The sequence below is a fragment of the Balaenoptera ricei genome, chromosome 11 (genome assembly GCF_028023285.1).
Source record: "Balaenoptera ricei isolate mBalRic1 chromosome 11, mBalRic1.hap2, whole genome shotgun sequence".
NCBI lineage: Eukaryota > Metazoa > Chordata > Mammalia > Artiodactyla > Balaenopteridae > Balaenoptera > Balaenoptera ricei.
The window spans coordinates 22213957-22234691 of record NC_082649.1 but is presented as its reverse complement, the minus strand read 5'-3'; the positions used below and the strand labels follow the sequence as shown (position 1 = coordinate 22234691).

At 43.3% G+C, this 20735-nt stretch overlaps 4 protein-coding genes, 1 non-coding gene and 1 pseudogene across 5 annotated transcripts; 3 read left to right on the top strand and 3 right to left on the bottom strand.

Moving 5' to 3' along the window:
* Nucleotides 1-1312: 1312 nt before the first annotated feature.
* LOC132374470 (histone H3.1-like) lies at nucleotides 1313-7253 on the bottom strand. Its single transcript, XM_059938180.1, has 2 exons — nucleotides 6923-7253; nucleotides 1313-1632 (listed from the first exon to the last, which is right to left on the bottom strand). Exons 1-2 carry the CDS (start codon nucleotides 7251-7253, stop codon nucleotides 1313-1315), a joined length of 651 nt encoding a protein of 216 aa, XP_059794163.1.
* On the bottom strand, nucleotides 3460-3840 carry LOC132374487 (histone H2B type 1-C/E/F/G/I-like). The gene has a single exon (XM_059938202.1). It carries the CDS (start codon nucleotides 3838-3840, stop codon nucleotides 3460-3462), a length of 381 nt encoding a protein of 126 aa, XP_059794185.1.
* Nucleotides 4153-4539, top strand: LOC132374481 (histone H2A type 1-J-like). Its single transcript, XM_059938195.1, has one exon. It carries the CDS (start codon nucleotides 4153-4155, stop codon nucleotides 4537-4539), a length of 387 nt encoding a protein of 128 aa, XP_059794178.1.
* A 1708-nt stretch (nucleotides 7254-8961) lies between the features above and the next one.
* On the bottom strand, nucleotides 8962-9354 carry LOC132374475 (histone H2A type 1). Its single transcript, XM_059938186.1, has one exon. It carries the CDS (start codon nucleotides 9352-9354, stop codon nucleotides 8962-8964), a length of 393 nt encoding a protein of 130 aa, XP_059794169.1.
* A 147-nt stretch (nucleotides 9355-9501) lies between these two features.
* Nucleotides 9502-10037, top strand: LOC132374323 (histone H2B type 1-C/E/F/G/I-like; annotated as a pseudogene).
* Nucleotides 10038-15811: 5774 nt separating this feature from the next.
* TRNAQ-UUG (transfer RNA glutamine (anticodon UUG)) lies at nucleotides 15812-15883 on the top strand. Its single transcript has one exon. It is a non-coding gene; the product is annotated as a tRNA-Gln (tRNA).
* The last annotated feature ends 4852 nt before the right edge of the window (nucleotides 15884-20735 follow it).

Here is a 20735-nt window from a genome sequence, read left to right as displayed (position 1 = left end):
CAAAACAATCCTCTGAGCGAGGTATCAATATCATTATCACACAATTGTATAAATGGAGAAACTAAGGCCCAGAAAAGATGTGTAACTTAACCCGTTCTCACCACAAGAGAATGGTGGTATAGGTTTAATCCCAAGCCATCTGCTTCTAATGATTATGCTTAAATGTTTCACCATCTTGCATCCCTTTGGTAGTAAAGTCACAAAACAGGACATTTACATCTCTTAAAATATTTATTTTTATCTTTTACATCCTAAACAGAGAGGTTATTCTTTATGTTGAAAATATATGTGGGTCTGCTTAGCGGTGCCAAATCGGACGATTTTTCACAAGTTGAAAACAAGTACATTTTTCATTAACATGCTTACATTAGTGACAAAAAAATTAAGAAAAATATGTCTAAATAAAACATATGTGCTCTCCATATGTGGACCAGGAATTTTGTACTTTTGCTTTATCTGAATCCATTACTATAACTGTCCCTCCCCAGTTCTTGTCACCAGTGACATTCACCATTTCACCAAATACATAAATTAAGACTTAATGAGCGCCAATTATGAGCCTCGCCTTTTAAAAGCAACCAAAAAAACCCTTTACTCACTTGACTCTATGAGTGGACTAATTTGTATAAAATGTTCTCCCTATCCTTTGTGGTAAATAAGTGATCCAGACCAGCAATAGGCTACTGACTATCCCTCCAGGCACATAGAACATGCCTGCGAGCTTGATTTGACAAGATAGTTATTACCTTTAGAGGGGCAGAGATGTCACTAACTAACCTTAAAGACGAATTCTTTTTCTATAAAACACTTTCCCAGTTTGGGATCTGAATACACTTTTTCCAAGTAACAGTGCCAGACTCGATTGTGTGTGACTTCTTGCCAGTGGTACAGTGTATTAACTGACACAAAGTTACCCCACTTTTCATAGGTGGTTAAATTATAAAAATTACTTTCTAAAAGAAAGTTACGTAGTAGTGAACGTAGGCATCTGCAAGGACTTTCCCCACTACCTCGTTTAGCAAATTACACAACTAAACACCCCATACCAATTCAGCCTCAATATATCCTTAGGTAAGGAATTGACTGGATAGCGATCCTAACGGCCCCTGCTGTACCTGGGCGGGATTGGGAACACACGCGTCCCAGAGTAAGCACAAAACAGTTTTGCAGACCAAACTACAATAATCACACTTTTCGTTATTTTAACAACTCCAAGCAATGAAAAATATCAGAATCACAGCTCCTTACAAGAGAAAAGTAGGAAGCCCTGAAAAGGGCCTTTTGTTAAAGGAACAGACACAAAACTAAACACTCAGCCGCCAAAACCATAAAGGGTGCGTCCCTGGCGCTTGAGCGCGTAGACCACGTCCATGGCGGTGACAGTCTTGCGCTTGGCGTGCTCGGTGTAAGTGACAGCGTCCCGAATCACGTTCTCCAGGAACACCTTCAGCACCCCGCGGGTCTCCTCATAGATAAGGCCAGAGATGCGCTTGACGCCACCACGCCGGGCCAGACGCCGAATGGCGGGCTTGGTGATACCCTGGATATTATCGCGCAGGACCTTGCGGTGGCGTTTGGCGCCTCCCTTTCCGAGACCCTTCCCTCCTTTCCCACGACCCGACATAACGAACACTTGGAAGCCCACCAAAGCCTAGCTTCTACAGCTCGGGGATGGAAGTCTTTTTACGTCCGTTAGCGGACCGAACTGAGAACCTGAAGGCGGGAAGTCCCGCCCTAAGGGGGGGGAGGGGAATTTGACCAAAAAAAAAAGAAAAAGAGGCTTTCTCTGTTCTTTTGTACTGTTTCACGCTGTGGTAACTTATTTTGTTACCATGTTTTAAGGCTTTAACAATTGCTTTTGAACGCGAACGCAAAACATTAGTGTTGTGGAAAAGGGCAAAACTCGTTATCTCACCACACAGAGATCACTGCTGGTAGCTAATTTGGTATTTTGGTGAATAGATAAAAGCAGATATTCTTTCAAAGAAAATGTATGCAATGCTGCATATGCCCTTTTAAAACCTCTTTACACTGGTATGTTTAACTCAATTTCCCTTGAGTTTTTAATAAGTTATTAATATCTGCTTATTATTCCTCCCCATGAATTCTCCATAGCACAGTTTTAAACAATTCCCTAGCAATTCCTTAAACAGCCAGATTTTTAAAATAATTCTTTTCTCCACCAATGAAATGCCTTTAACATCATACTTGGAGCTATTACTAAAATTCTATTCTGTTCTATATACTATGGTTTCCAAAATCTATTTGTTACATTCAGAATTAATTTGGGGATAGATGATTTTTTTTTTGTCTTTGGTTGATCAAGTGGTCAGCAAGCATGATTTATGGATTTATTTGCCAGTGATAAAGTACCCTCTTTAACGTAATTTCTGTAATGTACTGGGGACACTAGTCCTTCCTATTGTGTTTCCATTAAAATGTATTAACATTGTAACTTGTTTCAAGAAAAAAGAAAACGCCTTTGGGTTTTTCAGAGGCACTAGGCATTCCTGCCAACATAGAAAAGTTATAATCATTTCAAAGAGAACTGAAGAGGTGAAGGAAAATTTTTAAAATTTCCAACTCTTTACTCTTAGCCTGGCACAAGAGAAAGGACTCAGGTTTATTTTTCAAACTGCTCTTGTTTACTCCATGACTAAAAGCCATCTAATCCCTTTAACAATGTTTGTCATTTTACAGTTACGTATGAGAGGTGGTGGAGCAAGGTGGGGTAAATTGAAAGGAGAGGGAACTAGGTGAGAAACTAGAAAATGGAACAACCTACATTATGCTGTCTCGCAACTCTTAAGTCATCAAGTCCTGTCAGCACTCTATCTTAAAATTACCCTAGCTTCCAACTATTAAGGCTGAGACTTTAATAATGCATAAAGTTGTGGACCTGTTGCAGCTTAGGGAGGAAGCACTCAGACACACTGGCTGCGAATTCGGCCTCCTTGTCAGCTAATACCTTCGACTTCTGGATCCTCCAGAAGGAGTAAGTAATTCCTTACTTCAATTTCATAGGCAGTAAGTAGCTAAGTAGATTATTGGATAGGACCCAAAAACTAGGTAGCTTATCGGGATAGGATCCAGAGATAAGATTAAAGAAAACCCCAGGAGTTATTGCGATGCTCTGGCTACTTGCAGTGCAAAGATTTATCTTCAAATACTTCTGCAAACCGAAGGATACATGCATTATTAGTTCTTCATTAAGTACACGAAAGCTACTTATAATAGTGAAAGCCAACTGTAACAAACATGCAAAAATGCATGAGAATCAAGGCTCCCCCAAAAACGTAGAAATTTTTTATCTAAAGCTATACTTACACATTCAAAGAAACATGAAACATTTCAAAACAGACCTAACAACGGACAAGCTCTTTTTCGGAAAGTGTAGGTGGCTCTGAAAAGAGCCATTAGGTGTGAGAAAGTCTGATCAATCGCTCAGCAATCAGTGGCTCACTTGGAGCTGGTGTACTTGGTGACAGCCTTGGTGCCCTCGGACACGGCGTGCTTGGCCAGCTCCCCGGGCAGCAGCAGGCGCACGGCCGTCTGGATCTCCCTGGAGGTGATGGTCGAGCGCTTGTTGTAATGCGCCAAGCGCGACGCCTCACCCGCGATGCGCTCGAAGATGTCGTTGACAAACGAATTCATAACGCCCATGGCTTTAGACGAGATACCAGTGTCCGGGTGGACCTGCTTCAGCACTTTGTACACGTACACGGAGTAGCTTTCCTTGCGGCTGCGCTTGCGTTTCTTACCATCTTTTCTCTGGGCCTTGGTCACCACCTTCTTGGAACCCTTCTTTGGAGCAGAAGTGGACTTGGCAGACTCCGGCATGGCGAAGAACTGCGATCAAGGTAAAACGAACGATTAGGAAACCAACAGGTACCTCTTTAAGAACAAGGCTTTATGCAAATGAGGTGCAGTAAAGGTTTCTAGTGATTGGTGATTCTTCTCCAGTGAAGTCATAGCTCAGTTTTGCCCAATCAAGGTAGGCATCCTGAATAATCGCGTTTCCATTGGCCTAAATGAAAGTAAAATGTTAGCCAATCGTATAGCTTCCTTTTCGCTCCTAGCAGGGGGCTATAAAAGCTGCGTTTCTTGGGTTTTGTGTCAGTTATCCCTGAAAGCGTTTATAGGTAAGTAGTTATGTCTGGGCGAGGGAAACAAAGCGGTAAAGCTCGCACAAAGTCTAAGAGTCGCTCGTCGCGGGCCGGGCTCCAATTCCCCGTGGGCCGAGTGCACCGTTTGCTCCGCAAAGGCAACTACGCCGAGCGGGTCGGGGCCGGCGCGCCGTTGTATCTGGCGGCGGTGCTGGAGTACCTGACGGCCGAGATCTTGGAGCTGGCGGGTAACGCGGCCCGCGACAACAAGAAGACGCGCATTATCCCGCGTCACTTGCAGCTGGCCATTCGCAACGACGAGGAGCTTAACAAGCTGCTAGGTAAAGTCACTATCGCGCAGGGTGGTGTCCTGCCTAACATCCAGGCCGTGCTACTGCCCAAGAAGACTGAGAGCCACCACAAGACCAAGTAGGGACTAAATTTGGAAACACCAAAAGGCTCTTTTCAGAGCCACTTCTATCATCATAAAAAAGGTGACACGACTTGGTACACTTTTAATTTATTCTGTGAAGTACAGTACTGATACTCTCAAATTAGGTTTCAGTCTTAGGGTGTCCTCATCTCTTCTGTTCCATATTTCGGAGTTGGTGTTTAGGAGCTGTTGTCAACAAAATTCACATTTGTGTCAGACTAATTTCAAAATCACTGAAGCTACAAGGTTATTAAGTTGACTCGCCTATGTCCGTATGTGGGAGGTAGGCAAGTGGTATAAATGAGTTTTTATGAAGCCAAAGCATCTGTTGGAGGGGCCCTGAAGTGGTTTTTTGTGAATGATACACAAACTCATCTGGGGTGTCAGGAAGATAGTAAATCCTGCATCTTAAAAATTTTGCTCTTAAAGAGTTTTAAAACGCTTAACGATACCCAGTCGTTACCTAGGCTGGAAAAATTAAGTAGATATACAAATAGAACAATTCAAGCTGGACTGTAACAACGATGGTGCTGGATGCTATTGATTCCAAGAGCACTAATGATTAAGACTTACAGTTTGAAAAAAAAAAAAGATGAATTCTGAAACAACCAAAGGCCGTTTTCAGAATAATAAAAGATTCTGGTATGTTCGTATTTCTGATCAGGCATAGCAAGGTCCTTTAATTCTATGCTTTAGGAAAGATTTGGAACATATATGCTACTTTGCAGTTTTGCCATTTCAAGAAATGCAGGCACAAAGGCAATTTCTTCTGTTTCCTCTTTTATTAAATTCTAATGCACTTGTTTTCAAAAAATATCACACACTTGGGTACCATGCATTAAGGATACAATGTTAATGAGACGCCGCCGGTCCTAAAGAAAATCTAATTGGGAGAAACAAGAGTAAATAAAGAACAATGTAGCAAGATAAGTAAGCTCAGAATATAAGGGGAGCATAGAGGAGTAAGATCTGTGAGAGGTAACACTTGGTCTGAGGATTAAAGGAAATCGGGAAATAGAGGAAAGTGTAGGGATTCCAGCAGAAAATGAGCGTCACCAAATTCATGGCTTGTGGTGTGTGCAGGCAAATGACAAAAAGTTCGATAGTGGCAAATAAAGCAGAGTGGTCACAAGAGAGGAAGAGCCAGAGGGATCTCTAGGCCAGTCCTTTGGTTTCAAATGCTTTATATATACTAATGACTTCCAAATTTTTATGTCCATCCCAGACTTATCTCAAGTTCAGACATACACATACATCTACTTTCTGATATTCTTGTAGATCTCCGGGAAATTCAAAATGTATATCCCAGACTGAACATCATCATCACTACTTTCCCAGTGATTCTTATCTTAGTACTTGGCATCACCATCTACCCATTAGCATGAGCCAAAATGGTCTGGTGTCTGAGTATTCATTTTTGTGAGCCATTACTATAGCAAAACTCCAAGTTCCTTGTATGGAATGATGAAATTATGTTGAAATTCCAGAAAAGCTTAGGTAGGATAACTGACTACCGGAGTTCAGCACATAGAGAGTTTAGAGACATGGAATATTTGTATCCACATAATTAGAAACGTACACATAACTAGGACTGCTCATTTCCCCTGAATAAATCTTCAAATAATGAGAACTGAAAGATTACTTGGAGAAGCAATATACTGACTGCATATATCCAGGAGAGGGTGCCCTACCCAGCCAGCAGAAAGGGCCATCTCTTGTGGGTCCCTCTTGACTTAATATCTCAGTTCCCCAAGCCAGAAGGCCCTGTTTACACACTCAAGAATACCGATCTGTTTAGAAATTGGCCTTAGATGTGGCAGGGGTGGGGGACGACTGCTTCCCATCAAATCTTTTTTCCCATAGGAAGGCTGATTCCTGGGAGGGGACACTCAATTACTTTTTGCTTATGGTGTTAATCCAAGTAGAAAGCATTAGATCATTTTAACTTGGTAAAATATTAGCATCACCCTAAATCCCATGTGGAAATCATAGGTCCTGCATTTCACAAGCCCCCTCAGAAAAGGAATGGGCATGATCACATCTGACAGTCTAATCATAGCAGTAATGTGTTTTCTAACTAAGAGAAATTAGGAATGTAAGGAAGGTCTAACCACTTGTTTTACTAAGTTGGGAGATGGAAATAACACATACACCTGGTACTTAGAAAATCAAAATGTATAAAGTCCATCTGTCTCCCACAAGCAAAGCTAGTAGCAGTAATTAGCAGGGAAACAGTCCTTTTTCAGTGTGCATATGGGCGGCTCTGAAAAGAGCCTTTTGGGGTGAATGGGAGACCTTCAGGCTCACGCCCTCTCCCCGCGGATGCGGCGGGCGAGCTGGATGTCCTTGGGCATGATGGTGACGCGCTTGGCGTGGATGGCACACAGGTTGGTGTCCTCGAAGAGCCCCACCAGGTAGGCCTCGCACGCCTCCTGCAGCGCCATCACGGCCGAGCTCTGGAAGCGCAGGTCGGTCTTGAAATCCTGCGCGATCTCGCGCACCAGCCGCTGGAACGGCAGCTTGCGGATCAGCAGCTCCGTGGACTTCTGGTAGCGGCGGATCTCGCGCAGGGCCACCGTGCCGGGCCGGTAGCGGTGCGGCTTCTTCACGCCGCCCGTGGCCGGTGCGCTCTTGCGGGCCGCCTTGGTGGCCAGCTGCTTGCGCGGGGCCTTACCGCCTGTGGACTTGCGAGCGGTCTGCTTAGTGCGAGCCATGGCTAGATGATTCAGCTAGCATACAGGCGCCGCCTGGCCACCTATTTATAGCGAGAGTCACAAGCTGATTGGACAAAACGAGACCAGGACTATCCAACCGGTAACCGTACTGGTTAGGACTCGAAAATTTTATTTGTAGTTCCCGCAATCCTCCGATAGTCTCAGTTATCTGTGGCCTCAATTTTTTTTTCATTTTTCCTGTAAAGTTGTTTGCTCTGTAACAGCAATTTCCAGTAGAAATAAATACAAGCTACATAAGAAACGGAAACTTTTCTAGCAACATTAGAACAAAATAAAAACAGAAGAAATTATTTTTAATAGTATTCTGTTTAACCCCATATATCTAAAATATTCATTTCAACATGTAATCAATATAATTGTTAGATATTTCACTTTTTTTTTTTATTTTGCACTGTTTGAAATCCAGTGTGTATATTACTTGTCCACTACTTTGTTCAAACTAGCCACATATCCAGTGATCAGTGGCCACAATTGGTTAATAGCAGCGCTGTACCATCACCCCTCAGCTTTCCTTCAAACACGAATTTTAAGAACTTTTAAATTTTTTTCAGTAAGTGCAATCTGATTTGCATGTGAGGAATTAAAGGGTTAATAACTTCATAGGGAAACTCATCCTTACATGAACTTCTTTTCATTGTTAGTTAATATAAAACAATTCCATTGCAGCACAATTTATTTTTCTATTTTAAGAATGTAATTCCTTTGTTTTTAAAGAATCTAATTCCCCACCAGTAACCTATGTTTACCGCAAGCTACACACCCCTTGAGTTTGCATCTACATCCAATAGTTCCTTAGCAACTGGCAGAACCTTAGGAGAGCCTCCTTGCCTGGCATCTGATACATCTGATCCTCCCCCTCCCCCCAGGGCCTAGAAATTACCAAGGCAAGCTATTTTTTTTTTTTTTTTTTAAGGAAAAAATGATCTAATCCCATCAGTACAAGGTCTTTTAACAATAAAAAGACCAAGAAAACGGCATTTTAAAACTAGAATATCGCATTTTTATCCTGAAACGAATGATCATCGACTTATATAGACACCTGTTTGTATGGATGGGTGCAAGGGAGCTTGGAAAATACTTGAGAACCCAATAATAAACAATGAGTATAATTGCCAGGCACCTCAGCTAACGTTTCCGATAAGAAGCCTGAGTATTTAAATTTTCCTTAATCAGCAATGTAAAAGGTAATGCACACTGACGTGAAATTAGGTCTTTCTCAGAAATCTTACGGCTCCAAAAATGGCCTTTGACCTAAGATACAGGTTTGGTTTGATCCCTGAATACTCAGGATGTCTAGAACCCAGAAAACAAAAATGTCTTAAAACTGCCACAAAAAGGCACATTGACCTTCCACCAGAAGTTTGTGCTTTCCAGAGGTTCGTGATGGGTAGAGGTGAAGGTGACAATACTTAAGAATGACTCACTCCACATAACCCCTCAAATCTGCCAATGCTGATGAATCAAAGTTCATAGGTTATTTCACACACTTTAACATGGAGTGGAAATCACTTCCTAACACAAGTTTTGAGGTTCATGTAATTCACCTATAATGGTCCGAAGTATTATCTAGAGCACAAGAAACTTTGTAAGCCTAGTGTTCAGTTCTTCCCAGAAAACTGTAGGTGGCTCTGAAAAGAGCCTTTGGTTTGATTGAGAAACTTGAGCTGCATTAAACTAATCCAGACTTCTATTTGCCTTTGGCCTTGTGGTGGCTCTCAGTCTTCTTGGGCAGCAGCACGGCCTGGATGTTGGGCAGGACACCACCCTGCGCGATGGTGACTTTACCCAGCAGCTTGTTGAGCTCCTCGTCGTTGCGGATGGCCAGCTGCAGGTGGCGCGGAATGATACGCGTCTTCTTGTTGTCGCGGGCCGCGTTGCCCGCCAGCTCCAAGATCTCGGCCGTCAGGTACTCCAGCACCGCCGCCAGGTACACCGGCGCGCCGGCCCCGACTCGCTCGGCATAGTTGCCCTTGCGGAGAAGACGGTGCACTCGGCCCACAGGGAACTGGAGCCCGGCCCGCGAAGAGCGAGTCTTAGCCTTGGCGCGAGCCTTACCGCCTTGTTTGCCTCGCCCGGACATGGCTCGGGATCAACGACCGCTATCACAGATAACAAGCAAGAACTTTATAACGCATATTTTATAGGCCCTGCTAGGCGCGAAAAGGAAGCTGTACGATTGGCTAACATTTTACTTTCATTTAGGCCAATGGAAACGCGACTATGCAGGATGCCTACCTCGGTTGGGCAAAAATTGAGCTATGACGTCATTGGAGAAAATCACCAATCACCAGAAACCTTTATCCCACCTCATTTGCATAAGCCCTTGTTGTTAAAGAAGTGCCTTTTATTTTTTCGGCGTTTTGTTTCATTTCGATCGCAGTACTTCAGCGTGCCTGAGCCTGCCAAGTCCACTCGTGTCCTGAATAAGGGCTCGAAGAAGGCGGTGACCAAGGCGCCGAAGGAGGATGGCAAGAAGCGCAAACGCAGCCGCAAGCAGAGCTACTCCGTGTACGTGTACAAGGTGCTGAAGCAGGTCCACCCGGACACTGGCATCTCATCCAAGGCCATGGGCATCATGAATTCGTTCGCTAACGACATCTTCGAGCGCATCGCGGGCGAGGCGTCGCGCCTGGCGCATTACGCTCGACCATCACGTCCAGGGAGATCCAGACGGCTGTTCGCGTGCTGCTGCCTGGAGAGCTGGCCAAGCACGCAGTGTCTGAGGGCACCAAGGCCGTCACCAAGTACACCAGCTCCAAGTAAATGTGTTTATAGGCGTTGCCAAACCCAAAGGCTCTTTTCAGAGCTGCTTAACACTTCTCAAGAAAGAGCTGGGGCGCCTTGCCTGTCATTTCCGTGCGGGGGGTGGAGGGGGCGGAGAGAGAGGAGGAGGAGGAGGTGTCTTTGCTGGATCTGGGTAATATTTGAGGAAGTGACGTTTAACCCAAATTTGGTGTTAATCTGACAAATGTTCAGACAAGAAAGTGCATTTTTGCGAGCATTTCTGGTGTCAACACTACGTTCTTTGATTCATCTAGCCTGTCTCCCCATGTTTTGACTGGACAGACAATACCTGAAAACCTCGAGAGCAACAATGACAACACCAGGGAAATCCAGGAAGTCACTGGACTGGTTCCCTTTAGATACTAGTTTAATTTCACAGTTAGGAAGCCCCAAATTAAAATGTTTGCCGTTTAGCACATTCTAAAAGTGCGCCTGGGAGCCTGTAAGCATTGTGAATGGAAGCCATTTTTACGTGTACAGGAACTCCAGACCCATTCACTGCATAGCCCTTTTTCTCGTATCACTTTGCAGCAGACCACGATGCCGTACACTAGTGCAGGAACTAAGGAACAAGACCAGCTACAATATGTGATCTGAACAGCTAACTCCTTAAAAGAAAAGATAGGTACCCCTGAAAAGAGCTTTTACAATTGAAAACGGCAATACAAGATACAATGCAGTCAGCCGCCAAAGCCATAGTGGGTGTGTCCCTGAAGCTTGAGAGAACAAAGTCTACAGCGGTGACCGTTTTGCGCTTGGCACGTTGGGTGTAGGCTATGGCGTCATGGTCACATTTCATAGTAAGACCTTCAGCACCCCGCGGGTCTCTGTAGACGAGACCGGAGATGCACTTGACTCCACCCTGGATGTTGGCACACAGGACCTTACCGTGGCTCTTAGCACCACCATTAACCCTAGCCCCTCCCCGCCTTGCCGCGGCCTTGCCATGTTGAGAGTACAGATAAATCAAAACTCTAAAGACAACAGTGGAAAAAAAGTGTACTCAAGGCGGGGGATGGGGGGGTGGGGGGTGGGGGGGCAGCCGTTTATTTGAATTCTTCGGACCAAATTGAAAACTAGAGAAACCCGAGCGGGGAAGACTCGCATTTCTCGCTCCGCCCCTTCCTTGTTCCAAACAAAGGCGGAGAAGGAAGTACCCTCTACGCCCGAAGTAGCTGAGTTCATCTTGGATAAGGTGAGGCCTAAGGTGCGGTGCCCTTGGAGGGAAGAAAAGGTGCTGTGGACTCAGAGATGTATTTTAGGCACGAAAAAGAGATTAACCAGAGAATGCGGAATGTGCTGCATGGCCTAGGGGCAGGGATGGATGGAGGCTCTTTTTAATTGGGCCCGTTTTAAGCACTTTGAATTTTGAATCACATGTACACATTGTCCATAAATAAACAAAACACACATAAGATAATAAATGCTTCAGTAGAGATGTGCATGGAAAGCCCAAGGAGCACAGAATAAATAATATTACCAATAGAGGAGGGTGGTGTACAAAACAGCATTCTGGGCACTTGAAGTAAGAAAATAGATATCACATTCAAGGCATCGGAAATGGTTAGTGGGACTAAAATCTACAGGAGTGGGCTTCTCAAAACGATGACAGGATTTCAGTATAAAACCACTAGGTATGAACCATGAAACGTTTATCAAATAAGGTTCTGAAATATTCACGATTCAAGATGCCAATTTAGCGTTGTATGGTTATTTAAATGAAGCAGACTCTCACGTTACTTGTTAAATTAATCTAGCAGTCATAGGAGTTACTTTGTTCCTCTGAGCATGAAGGAGAAGAAGAAAGTACCACTGGTCCGTTTTGGAACTAGTAGTCCTCTTTTTAACCAGCTGAAAAGAGATGTCAAATTCAACATTGTTACCTTTGCAGCCAGCCAGGGGATCAGAATTGCAAACTGCATAGATCTATATCTAAGGAATATGCAACAATGTCTAATGTTTGGGCTTCCTAGGAGATCTCTTACAAATCAAATGAGACTCCCACATTTTTATTCACTGAGAACAGACAACTCGGTGGTAGTTTTGAATACCGGCAGAGAATTCCATATTGGACAGGAGAAAGAGAATCTGACAACTCTTTACATCACATTCTTTTGACTACTTTTATGAAGGAGGATTGGAACTGTAATTTCAGGGTAGAGGAACATCTTGGTTTTTTGAGAATCATTAATTATAGACTTTCATTTTTAAGGTTAGGTTCTGAAATTTAAGTAGTTAATATTATAAGAAAGAGCAGGCCTGAGTTCATATTTTACATGAAAAATAGAAAAAAGACTGCAGAGGATTTTAGCCTTCAAAAGGGCTTTATCTTCCACCATCCAGGAAGTCTTCTCTACTGTACAGATTGGCTTATTGTCAATAAGGGTATTCTTTGTTTTTTGTTATTTTCATATGTTTAGTAGGTACATTCCTCACCTTCCTTCGTTCATGCAAGTTTTTTAATAAATTTGTTTTCTATAACCTCATATTCTTCTATGAGAACCTACTGTTTAGTCTGTCTCAGCAGGTTTATAAGATAGAAGTTGTAACAGAGATGCGATAATCCATAGAGCTTAAGGAGGGCCTGCTTTCCTTAAGGAGAAACCTGACTTTCTCCCCTAGCCTGTCTTCCTCTGCAGTGTTTCCATGAGCCTTAGTTGTTATAAACTGGAAGTAGCAATGGAATGCTTCAAGCTGGGACTTTATTAGGATTCTTACATCTGAGGAATATATTCACGATAACAAAACTCACAAGAGATACTCATCAAACTAGAATTCACTATATTAGTTGTAATGAGAAGTATGCCTGGCCTGACTGACCAATTTATTGGTCATAAATTGCTTTAGTAAGTTAAGAAAGTAAATGAAGTAGCCTGATTCCTAAGGAACATTTTCATAAATCTTTAACAGCACTATAACTTCTCTCTCTTTATTCTTGGTATAATTGTATCTTAAACAGTCACACTTGCAATCTAGCATGAATTACTTGTCTCCCTGGAGGATTTTGAGGTAGAGGTCACCAACAATCCTCACACCTCACCTTTCTTTGCTCAGATTCTAGCATTCCATCTCAACTCCCGTGCACATACCTGTCATTAAATTGTTGGAATTTCACTTTTATATCATTTTACATTTGACTGCATGATTTCTTAATATCTGAGAAACATTAGAGCTTTGGAAGTGCTTTCAAAGAACCTCATCCATCTATTCCTGCTCCTGTTATGACCAGGTTCTATTTCTGTACCCTTTCTTCAACTTCTGGGAAAGAACTCCACGTAAGGTTTATAAAACTGAATTCCCAGATGAGAGCCCCCAAAGATGCACTTACATATGGGAGAGGTTAGCACCCTTCAGGCTCTCAAATGTGTTGATTTAGAATCTCAATATCTGTGTGTACAAAAAAGGCTACAGACTTAGAATTTTAAAACAAAACTTTGTCATTTATAAAACTGTGCTGCAGGAAGAAAGGAAAAGGGGTGAGAAGGAGACCTGCAAGCTTAACCAAGCAGATGAGTCCAACCTCTCGTTTAGTGGCCCCCAGGTTTTCCTCTCCCTCTCCATGCAATGAAGGTAGGAGTTAGAACTCTTAGATACCAAGACCCTGTTTCCTTGGCAAAACAAGACAAAACAAAACAAAATACCAGAAAATGGATGATCTGAGGTCACCGAGGGGTGACTTCACTACCACAAAGGTGCAAATGCCATTCTGGTCACTGTGCGATCACAGACAAGTCAGTGAAACTCATTGTACCAGTTTCCTTATCTGCAAAACAGGGGTAGAAACCCAGCCCAGTTTCATCAAAAAGTTGTTTGGATCGAATAAGACAATATATGTATCAGGGAAATAATTAAGCATCATTCAATAAGGGAAGAAGAATTATATAGAAAGTATTGCCAATTCCAGTTATAAATCAGGCATATAATTGTAGAGCCAATGATTTTATGTGACCCAATCAGCCAGCAGAAGGGAAATTACTTTATTTCATCATCAAGTATTTGTTAAGCACCTATGATTATGTGACAAGCACTATGCTAGTATGGAGGATACACAGTGAAAAAAAGCCTGTGAAAGTTCCTGCTCTTGTGGCACTTTGAGGGGAGGGGTAAGCTAGGCAATAAAAGAATAAATTAAGAAAATTCTTAATATATCAGCTCCTTAGTCAGTGATTTGGATAAAAATAAAGCAGGAAAGGGGATAGGAAGTTGGGGATCTCAATTTTAAGGAGGGTATGCAGACAAGGCGTCGTGGAGGAGTCATTGGCATAAAGTGCTGAGTCACTACCTGGAGGAATCTGTTCCAGGCAAAAGGAACAAGTACCCAAGTCAGGTACTTAGTGTGTTCTGGGAACTGCAAGAGGCCGTTGTGGCTGGGGAAAGGGAGCTATGGGGTGAGCAATTTTGAGCTTCTTGTGTCTTTTTCTCTTAGTCCAACTTAATTTCTGCACAGAGCCTTGACAGCCTGCATGTTTTCTAAATAGCTGCTGAAAAAAATGCCCTGCAAAGCAAGACGAGATGGCGCCACCTCTGCTAGGCTCTAGATCCAGGAAATCAAACAGTATTATTGCAAAACCATCCCGAAAGAGGTGAATTCCAACAAAGGAGTCTTGTTCTCAGCCATACCCCAAGCACAGAGCCTGGAATGTTCACTCAGTGAATGACACCCCAACAAATGTTTTTTTACAGCTTAGTATAATAACCGTACATAGCACTTAGGTGGTGTCTTTAGGGAAGTTTTCTTATCTCTAATCATCCCACTCTCACAAAACCCCACGCAAGCCCAACAATTTTGTAAACAATCATCATTTTTGAAAACATATGACAAACTTATATAGCTCCATAAGAAGACACTGATGTTCACTAAAGCATTACTTATAATGGCAAAAAATTGGGGACAGTCCTACTGGGTAAAACTAAGGGAGTAGATCAGGAAAATTCCTGTTTCTAGAGTTGTTCAGGTTACTGTTATTGCATAATAAGCAGCCCAAGCTCGGTGGCACAAAACATTTTATTATGTTCATGGATTCTGTGATCAGGAACTAGGTCAGAGCACAGCAGGAATGGCTGTCTGCTCCAAGATGTCTGGGGCCCCAGGTGGAGGATCACTGACTTGTGATTCTTGGGACAGCCGCTGAGGTCTGGAATTGTCTGGAAACATCTTCACTCACGTGTCTGGCAATTGACACTGGCTGTGGGCTGGGACTGTCTGCCAGAGCACTTTTATGTGGTCTGGCTTCCTAACTGTGTGGTGGCCCAGAATGTTCAGACTTCTCATATATTCCAAAAGTGAGTATCCCAGGACACTTAACCAGAAGCTGTGACTTCCCATCTCAGGATAAAAGTCAAAATCCTAACCAGGTCCCACACAGCATTGCTAGTTGTATATAAGATGATTAAGTGGGAGGTACAAAGGTGGAAGCAGGGATTTCACCCTTAGAAAAGGTCCCTGAAAACCCAAATGAAAATGTCGTTTTACAAAAGTTGTGCAGTCCTAACGATAATTCTTGGGTATAGGACTGTCCTGAGCACAGCTGAACTTCCAGCATCTCTGGCCCTGTTCTATCAACGCCAGTTGTGCCCTGAGCCATTGAGACAACCAAAACACCCACACGTTTTCAAAATGCCCCTCCAGGGGGCGGTACAGTTTTGTTGGTGGGATGCGGGGAACACGTTGTTTAAAATTTACTAGTTGGGATCCGGTGCCTAAAAGATGGATATTTGTCACAAGAGATACCTTTCCAAGTTTATCCCTCGTGGGCCCCATGGTGTAATGGTTAGCACTCTGGACTTTGAATCCAGCGATCCGAGTTCAAATCTCGGTGGGACCTAGCCAACTGTTCCCGTTTTCATTTTTATTTCTGCAATCTCGTCCCTTAAAACCAGCATTTCCCCCTGTAATCCAGCCCACCACACGTCAGTCATAATGAACAATAGTATCTTGGTCAGGCTTCGGAAATTTGAGCCCACCGGCTGCTGGAGCGAAGCTGTATGCAGAAACCAGCGCCGCAGGGAGCAGTCGCCAATCCTGTAACCTGTGCCCAGGTCCGGGCGCGGAGGGGCTGTCTCTCGGCTGTCTCCCCGGGCTTTATTCCTAGAAAGGAATCTATGTGCGCATGCAAACGGACTTTCTGTTTTTAAAAGAATGGCCACATTACCCTAAAACTGGAAAAGGAAGTCTAAACTGAGACGTGATAAATATCTGATTAGAAGCTGCTTTCTCTGGCGGCTCTGCTCTTCACTGAGCTTTCTCAGAGGGTGGCATCCGAGCCCACACAGGCAGAGCACGATGGATTAGCAGTCCCGGGCCATAACCACTTTCAGGCCACCTCGTCCCATCTTAGCTGCAAATTCTTTAGATTCTTTCTTAGACTTATGTTAGTAATACTTCTGCATTTGGATTAAGTTGATCCGTGTGGTACAGTTCTTCAAACTGCAGGTAGCAACCCATGAGTGAGCAGACCTTGTTGTCACCTTTGAGAATCCTAAGACAGGACAAGTTCTTTCCACTTTGCTCGGGGCAGCTTTCCACATTTTAATGATTGCTGCCCTAACCTGCCCACATCTCCAACCTCACTTGTCACCGTTCCTGTCACACACTTACCTACAAATTAGTTTCTAGTCACAGGCCACGATAAAATTATTTCTATTCTTCCATTTTTTTTCCTCTCCACATTTTCTACCAGCAAAACTTTTTTGCCCTCCCATTTCCCCTCATGTTATGAGGTCTGATTCTCTACTCATTCCTCAAATATTAACTTAGCCCTTTCAGCCCTTCTTACTGAGGCCTTCATTGACTCCCTTCCTCTAGGCTTACGTGCCCCATCTGTGTTTCCTCAGCACCGGAATGTCCCCTTCTCCTACCACCTCACGTTTTAATTGCTTGTTTGATAAGCCCTCCCTCCTGCTCTAGACAGCAAGGTCTCCTAGGGGAGAGACCAGTACTGTGGCCTTGTTCACCTTTCAGTTCTCAGTCTCACAGTCCCTGGTTCCTGTTAGGAGTTCAAAAATACTTGCTGAGTGCAGGGAGTTCCCTGGTTCCTAGTGGTTAGGATTCTGGGCTTTCCCTGGTTGGGGAACTGAGATCCCACAAGATGCATGGCCAACAAAACAAACAAACAAAAAACAAGTTGCTGAGTGCATAAAGTTTTCACCTAACCTGGTTTGATCATCCCAGAACCCAGGATAGTTCATGTCCATGCTGGTTCCAAATCTTTCTGCTCCACTTCTTCCCAGATTTCTTCTCTCTTTTCCTTCAATGATCCCAAGTCTACAGTGACTCTAAGAACAAGTCTTTGCCCAAGACTGGAGCAGAAGCCTCCCTGAAGGTGAATGTCAACCATGACTCTGTCTTAATGAGACCACAGCAGTAGCTAAAGTTGGGGGGTGGGGGGAGGTGTAATTGGAGCACCGAATTTTGCACTTTTGAATGAGAGTTTGAAAAGAAAGTCTTCTTTGACTACATTCTTGCCCTGTCTTCCTGAAGTCTGTATGTGTCTAGTTTTGGTTACCTATTGGTTGTAGGGAGGCCAGTGCCTGCCATGGGCTTAGCCTCTGGAAAGCACTAATTACACATTTGTCTTTCAGTTGAAGATTTTTGAGCGCAGCACAGAAAGCTAGGATTTAGGCTGAAGGTGTTCTTTTTCCCTTTCTGAGGGTGCAGGAAGGAGACAGACCTTAACCTCTGAACGCTGCACTTATTTGTCCCCTACTCAGAAGGGTTTCACTTGCTGCTCTCATCACAGTTTGCCTGGGGGCAAGAGTCTGGGAGAGTTGTAGGATGTGGCCCTGGAGAAGTACAGATGCTTTTCTCTGCTAGACGGGGAGCCACACTTCTGCACAAGTCACAGGCGCCTTCCTGCACGTGGTGCACTTTTGTTAACATATCGGGAACCGCGCAGGGTCAAGGCCATTGGGACTATTCTTCCCTGTGGCGTTGGAAAATGTAATTGAACTGGTGTGTTCGTCGCTGACTGGTTATGCCGAGGGAAGAGGAATCTACCTGGCTTTCCCCACACCGATTTAAAAGCATCTCCTTTGTAAGGACATTTTTCTTGAATCCGCCAGGTTTCAACAGTTTAGAATCTCCAGTGGAGGATGTTTACCCTCTCTCCTGAGGGTTTCCTACCCACTCTATGCAAAAAATGAACCGTCCTTGGCCATTCTCCACCTGTTCTAAGCTTGAGGAAAACTCCCAACCCAGCTTTCCAGAAAAGAACCAATCTAAGATTTTTCCAGTAAAAGCCACCCTGAAAAAATCCTTCTTCAAGGGAATCCTGCAAGAAGCCTGGTGTTTACAGGGATACTTAAAGGGTTGTGGAGTTTTTTGTTGGTTTGTTTGGGGTATTTGGTGGGGTTTTGTTTGGGGCGGGGAGGGAGGGCTTGCGCTTTATAGTCTGTGTCCACAAGAGGGCGCGCCGTCCTCGAAGCCCGCCTCCAGCGTATCTTCGCTTAAAATCTGAAATCCTGGTAGGCAACCCCAAGCTGCAAGCCAAGAAATTCAGTTTCAATTAGGCCAGTCTCATCCTACAGTCGTCGAATTCTGGGAAAATATTTGGAGCAAAACTGGACTCCCCTATACCACTAAAGAATTTGCTAGGCACTCACTCCTAAACTTGCGCAGGATATCGTCGCGCTCTGAGACAGCGAAAAGCCAGCCCAAGGAGTTTGTGAAGATACTGGATTAGGATGCGACTCAGAACATTCGCCAAGACCCATCACAGAAACTGATTTGTCTTGTGGGTTTTCACAAAGTGTGGGCGCCTATGTGTGTGCGGGAAATAGATGTGACAGGCGGGGAGGGAATTTTCTTTGTGTCCTTTTGGGAGTCTCCTCTGCTCATATTTCCCGTTGGTGAAAGGGGAGCAGGAGGACCGTGGGGCTGGACTCGGTCCTAGGAAAACTCCCAAGCGCTTCTCCTTTCTGCTTCCCCCCCACCGCCCCCCAACTCTAAGTTGTGTTCCCAGGACTGCAGGGATCCTTCCTCCAGCCGCGTCTTCCAAGCATGTTTATTTCAGTTGTTCCTTAAACACCAATGTCTCCTCTGCTACTTTGGTAAATCTTTCCATAACGCGTCCGTAAAAGAGACAGATTATCACCCTAGAAAAAGACGATTTTTCGTGAAAGCAACAGGATCCGATAAAGTAGGGTGAAAGACACCAGGTCTCTGCCTCAGTTTCTTCACCTGTAAAATAGCGATAATGCCTCCCATCTCACAGGGCGATTGTGAGCCTTGGGTGAAGTAATAGTACAGAACACTTGTCACAAAACCGAGCACTCTGTGGGAATGGGTGAGTGGAGGGGAGGATTCCTAACATTTGGAAGTCAATGTTTTCTATTAGATTCTGGCTAAAAGATGGATGCAGGCATGTGACAGGTAAGCGTCCATAACTTAATCCTAGAGGAGGAAAAGCAAAATGTACATATACCTTTCAGATAACCAGATCAAGGGACTTAGGGAGGAAGAACTATATCATCAAAGAATTTAGCAACTATTGGCTAAGAATAGGCCCCATGGTGTAATGGTTAGCACTCTAGACTCTGAATCCAGCGATCTGAGTTCAAGTCTCGGTGGAACCTGAGGTTTACCTGTTTTATCTGGTTATCCATCTCCTCTCTGCAAATTTCTGATAATTTTGTTATTTCTACGGAAGCGTTCCCATTCCAACCCCTAGAAATTTCCATCCGCAGACACATGAGCTAACTTGGGGGAAAAAGTCCTGTCCCTTTCATTAGGTTCAAATATAATTTTACTCTTCATATACTAAATACTTCTCAAAAATGCTTTGAGATACTTTTTACTGATCACATGTTACTATTAAACTTGAAAACAACTCAAACTGGGGGGGTGGGGGGGAGATTCTTAAAATACAAAGACACTCATTGGAAATAACTAAATATCATATCTCATTTTTAATATATTTTTCTGTTTCAGAGTAGTATAATAATCAGTCACAGCCTTTAAGCATAAAAAATGCAATATATGGGGATAAAATTCCATGACAGCTATAGAACAGAAATGCCTTTGAAAGAGAAAAATAATTCATGAACATTTTTCGACTGTTAAATAAAAGTATACCAAGTACATTTTTAAAGGATGCTAGGGTATATCAAATTGATCTTAGGCGCCAATGCAAAAAAATCAATGATGGATTGGACTCTTTTAATGTTCAAATCTTACCATATACTGGCAATTACATTCTTTAGAATGATTTAAATTTATTAAGAAACATTTTAGAAGACCACTGGAAAGCAGTGTGTAAGAGCATCAAAATATTTGGCAATTCATAAAGACTAAGGAATTAAGATAGCATGAAGACACTGTCCTTGGTTAAAACAATGAAGTGATAGACCAAAGCAGCCCCCTCACCATCATCTCATTCTCAGACTCATTCATTTCTAATTTTCAGGTGGATTTTTTTCTTCTGTGAATTTCCCATTTGTGTACATTTGATTTAAGATAGCTTATTATGATTTTGTAGGCTTTCATCAAAGCATATTTTTATTAAGACTTTGTTGCTCAAACTTTTCTTATGCAATAGTTTCCAAGTAAATTTTTTTCTTCTGAGTTCTCTTATTATTTGCAACTACATGTTTTATTATTTTATATTTTGTATTTAAGTCACTAATCTATCTGGAACTTGATTTGTTACTGGCTGAGAGGTAAATGTCCATCTTTGTTTT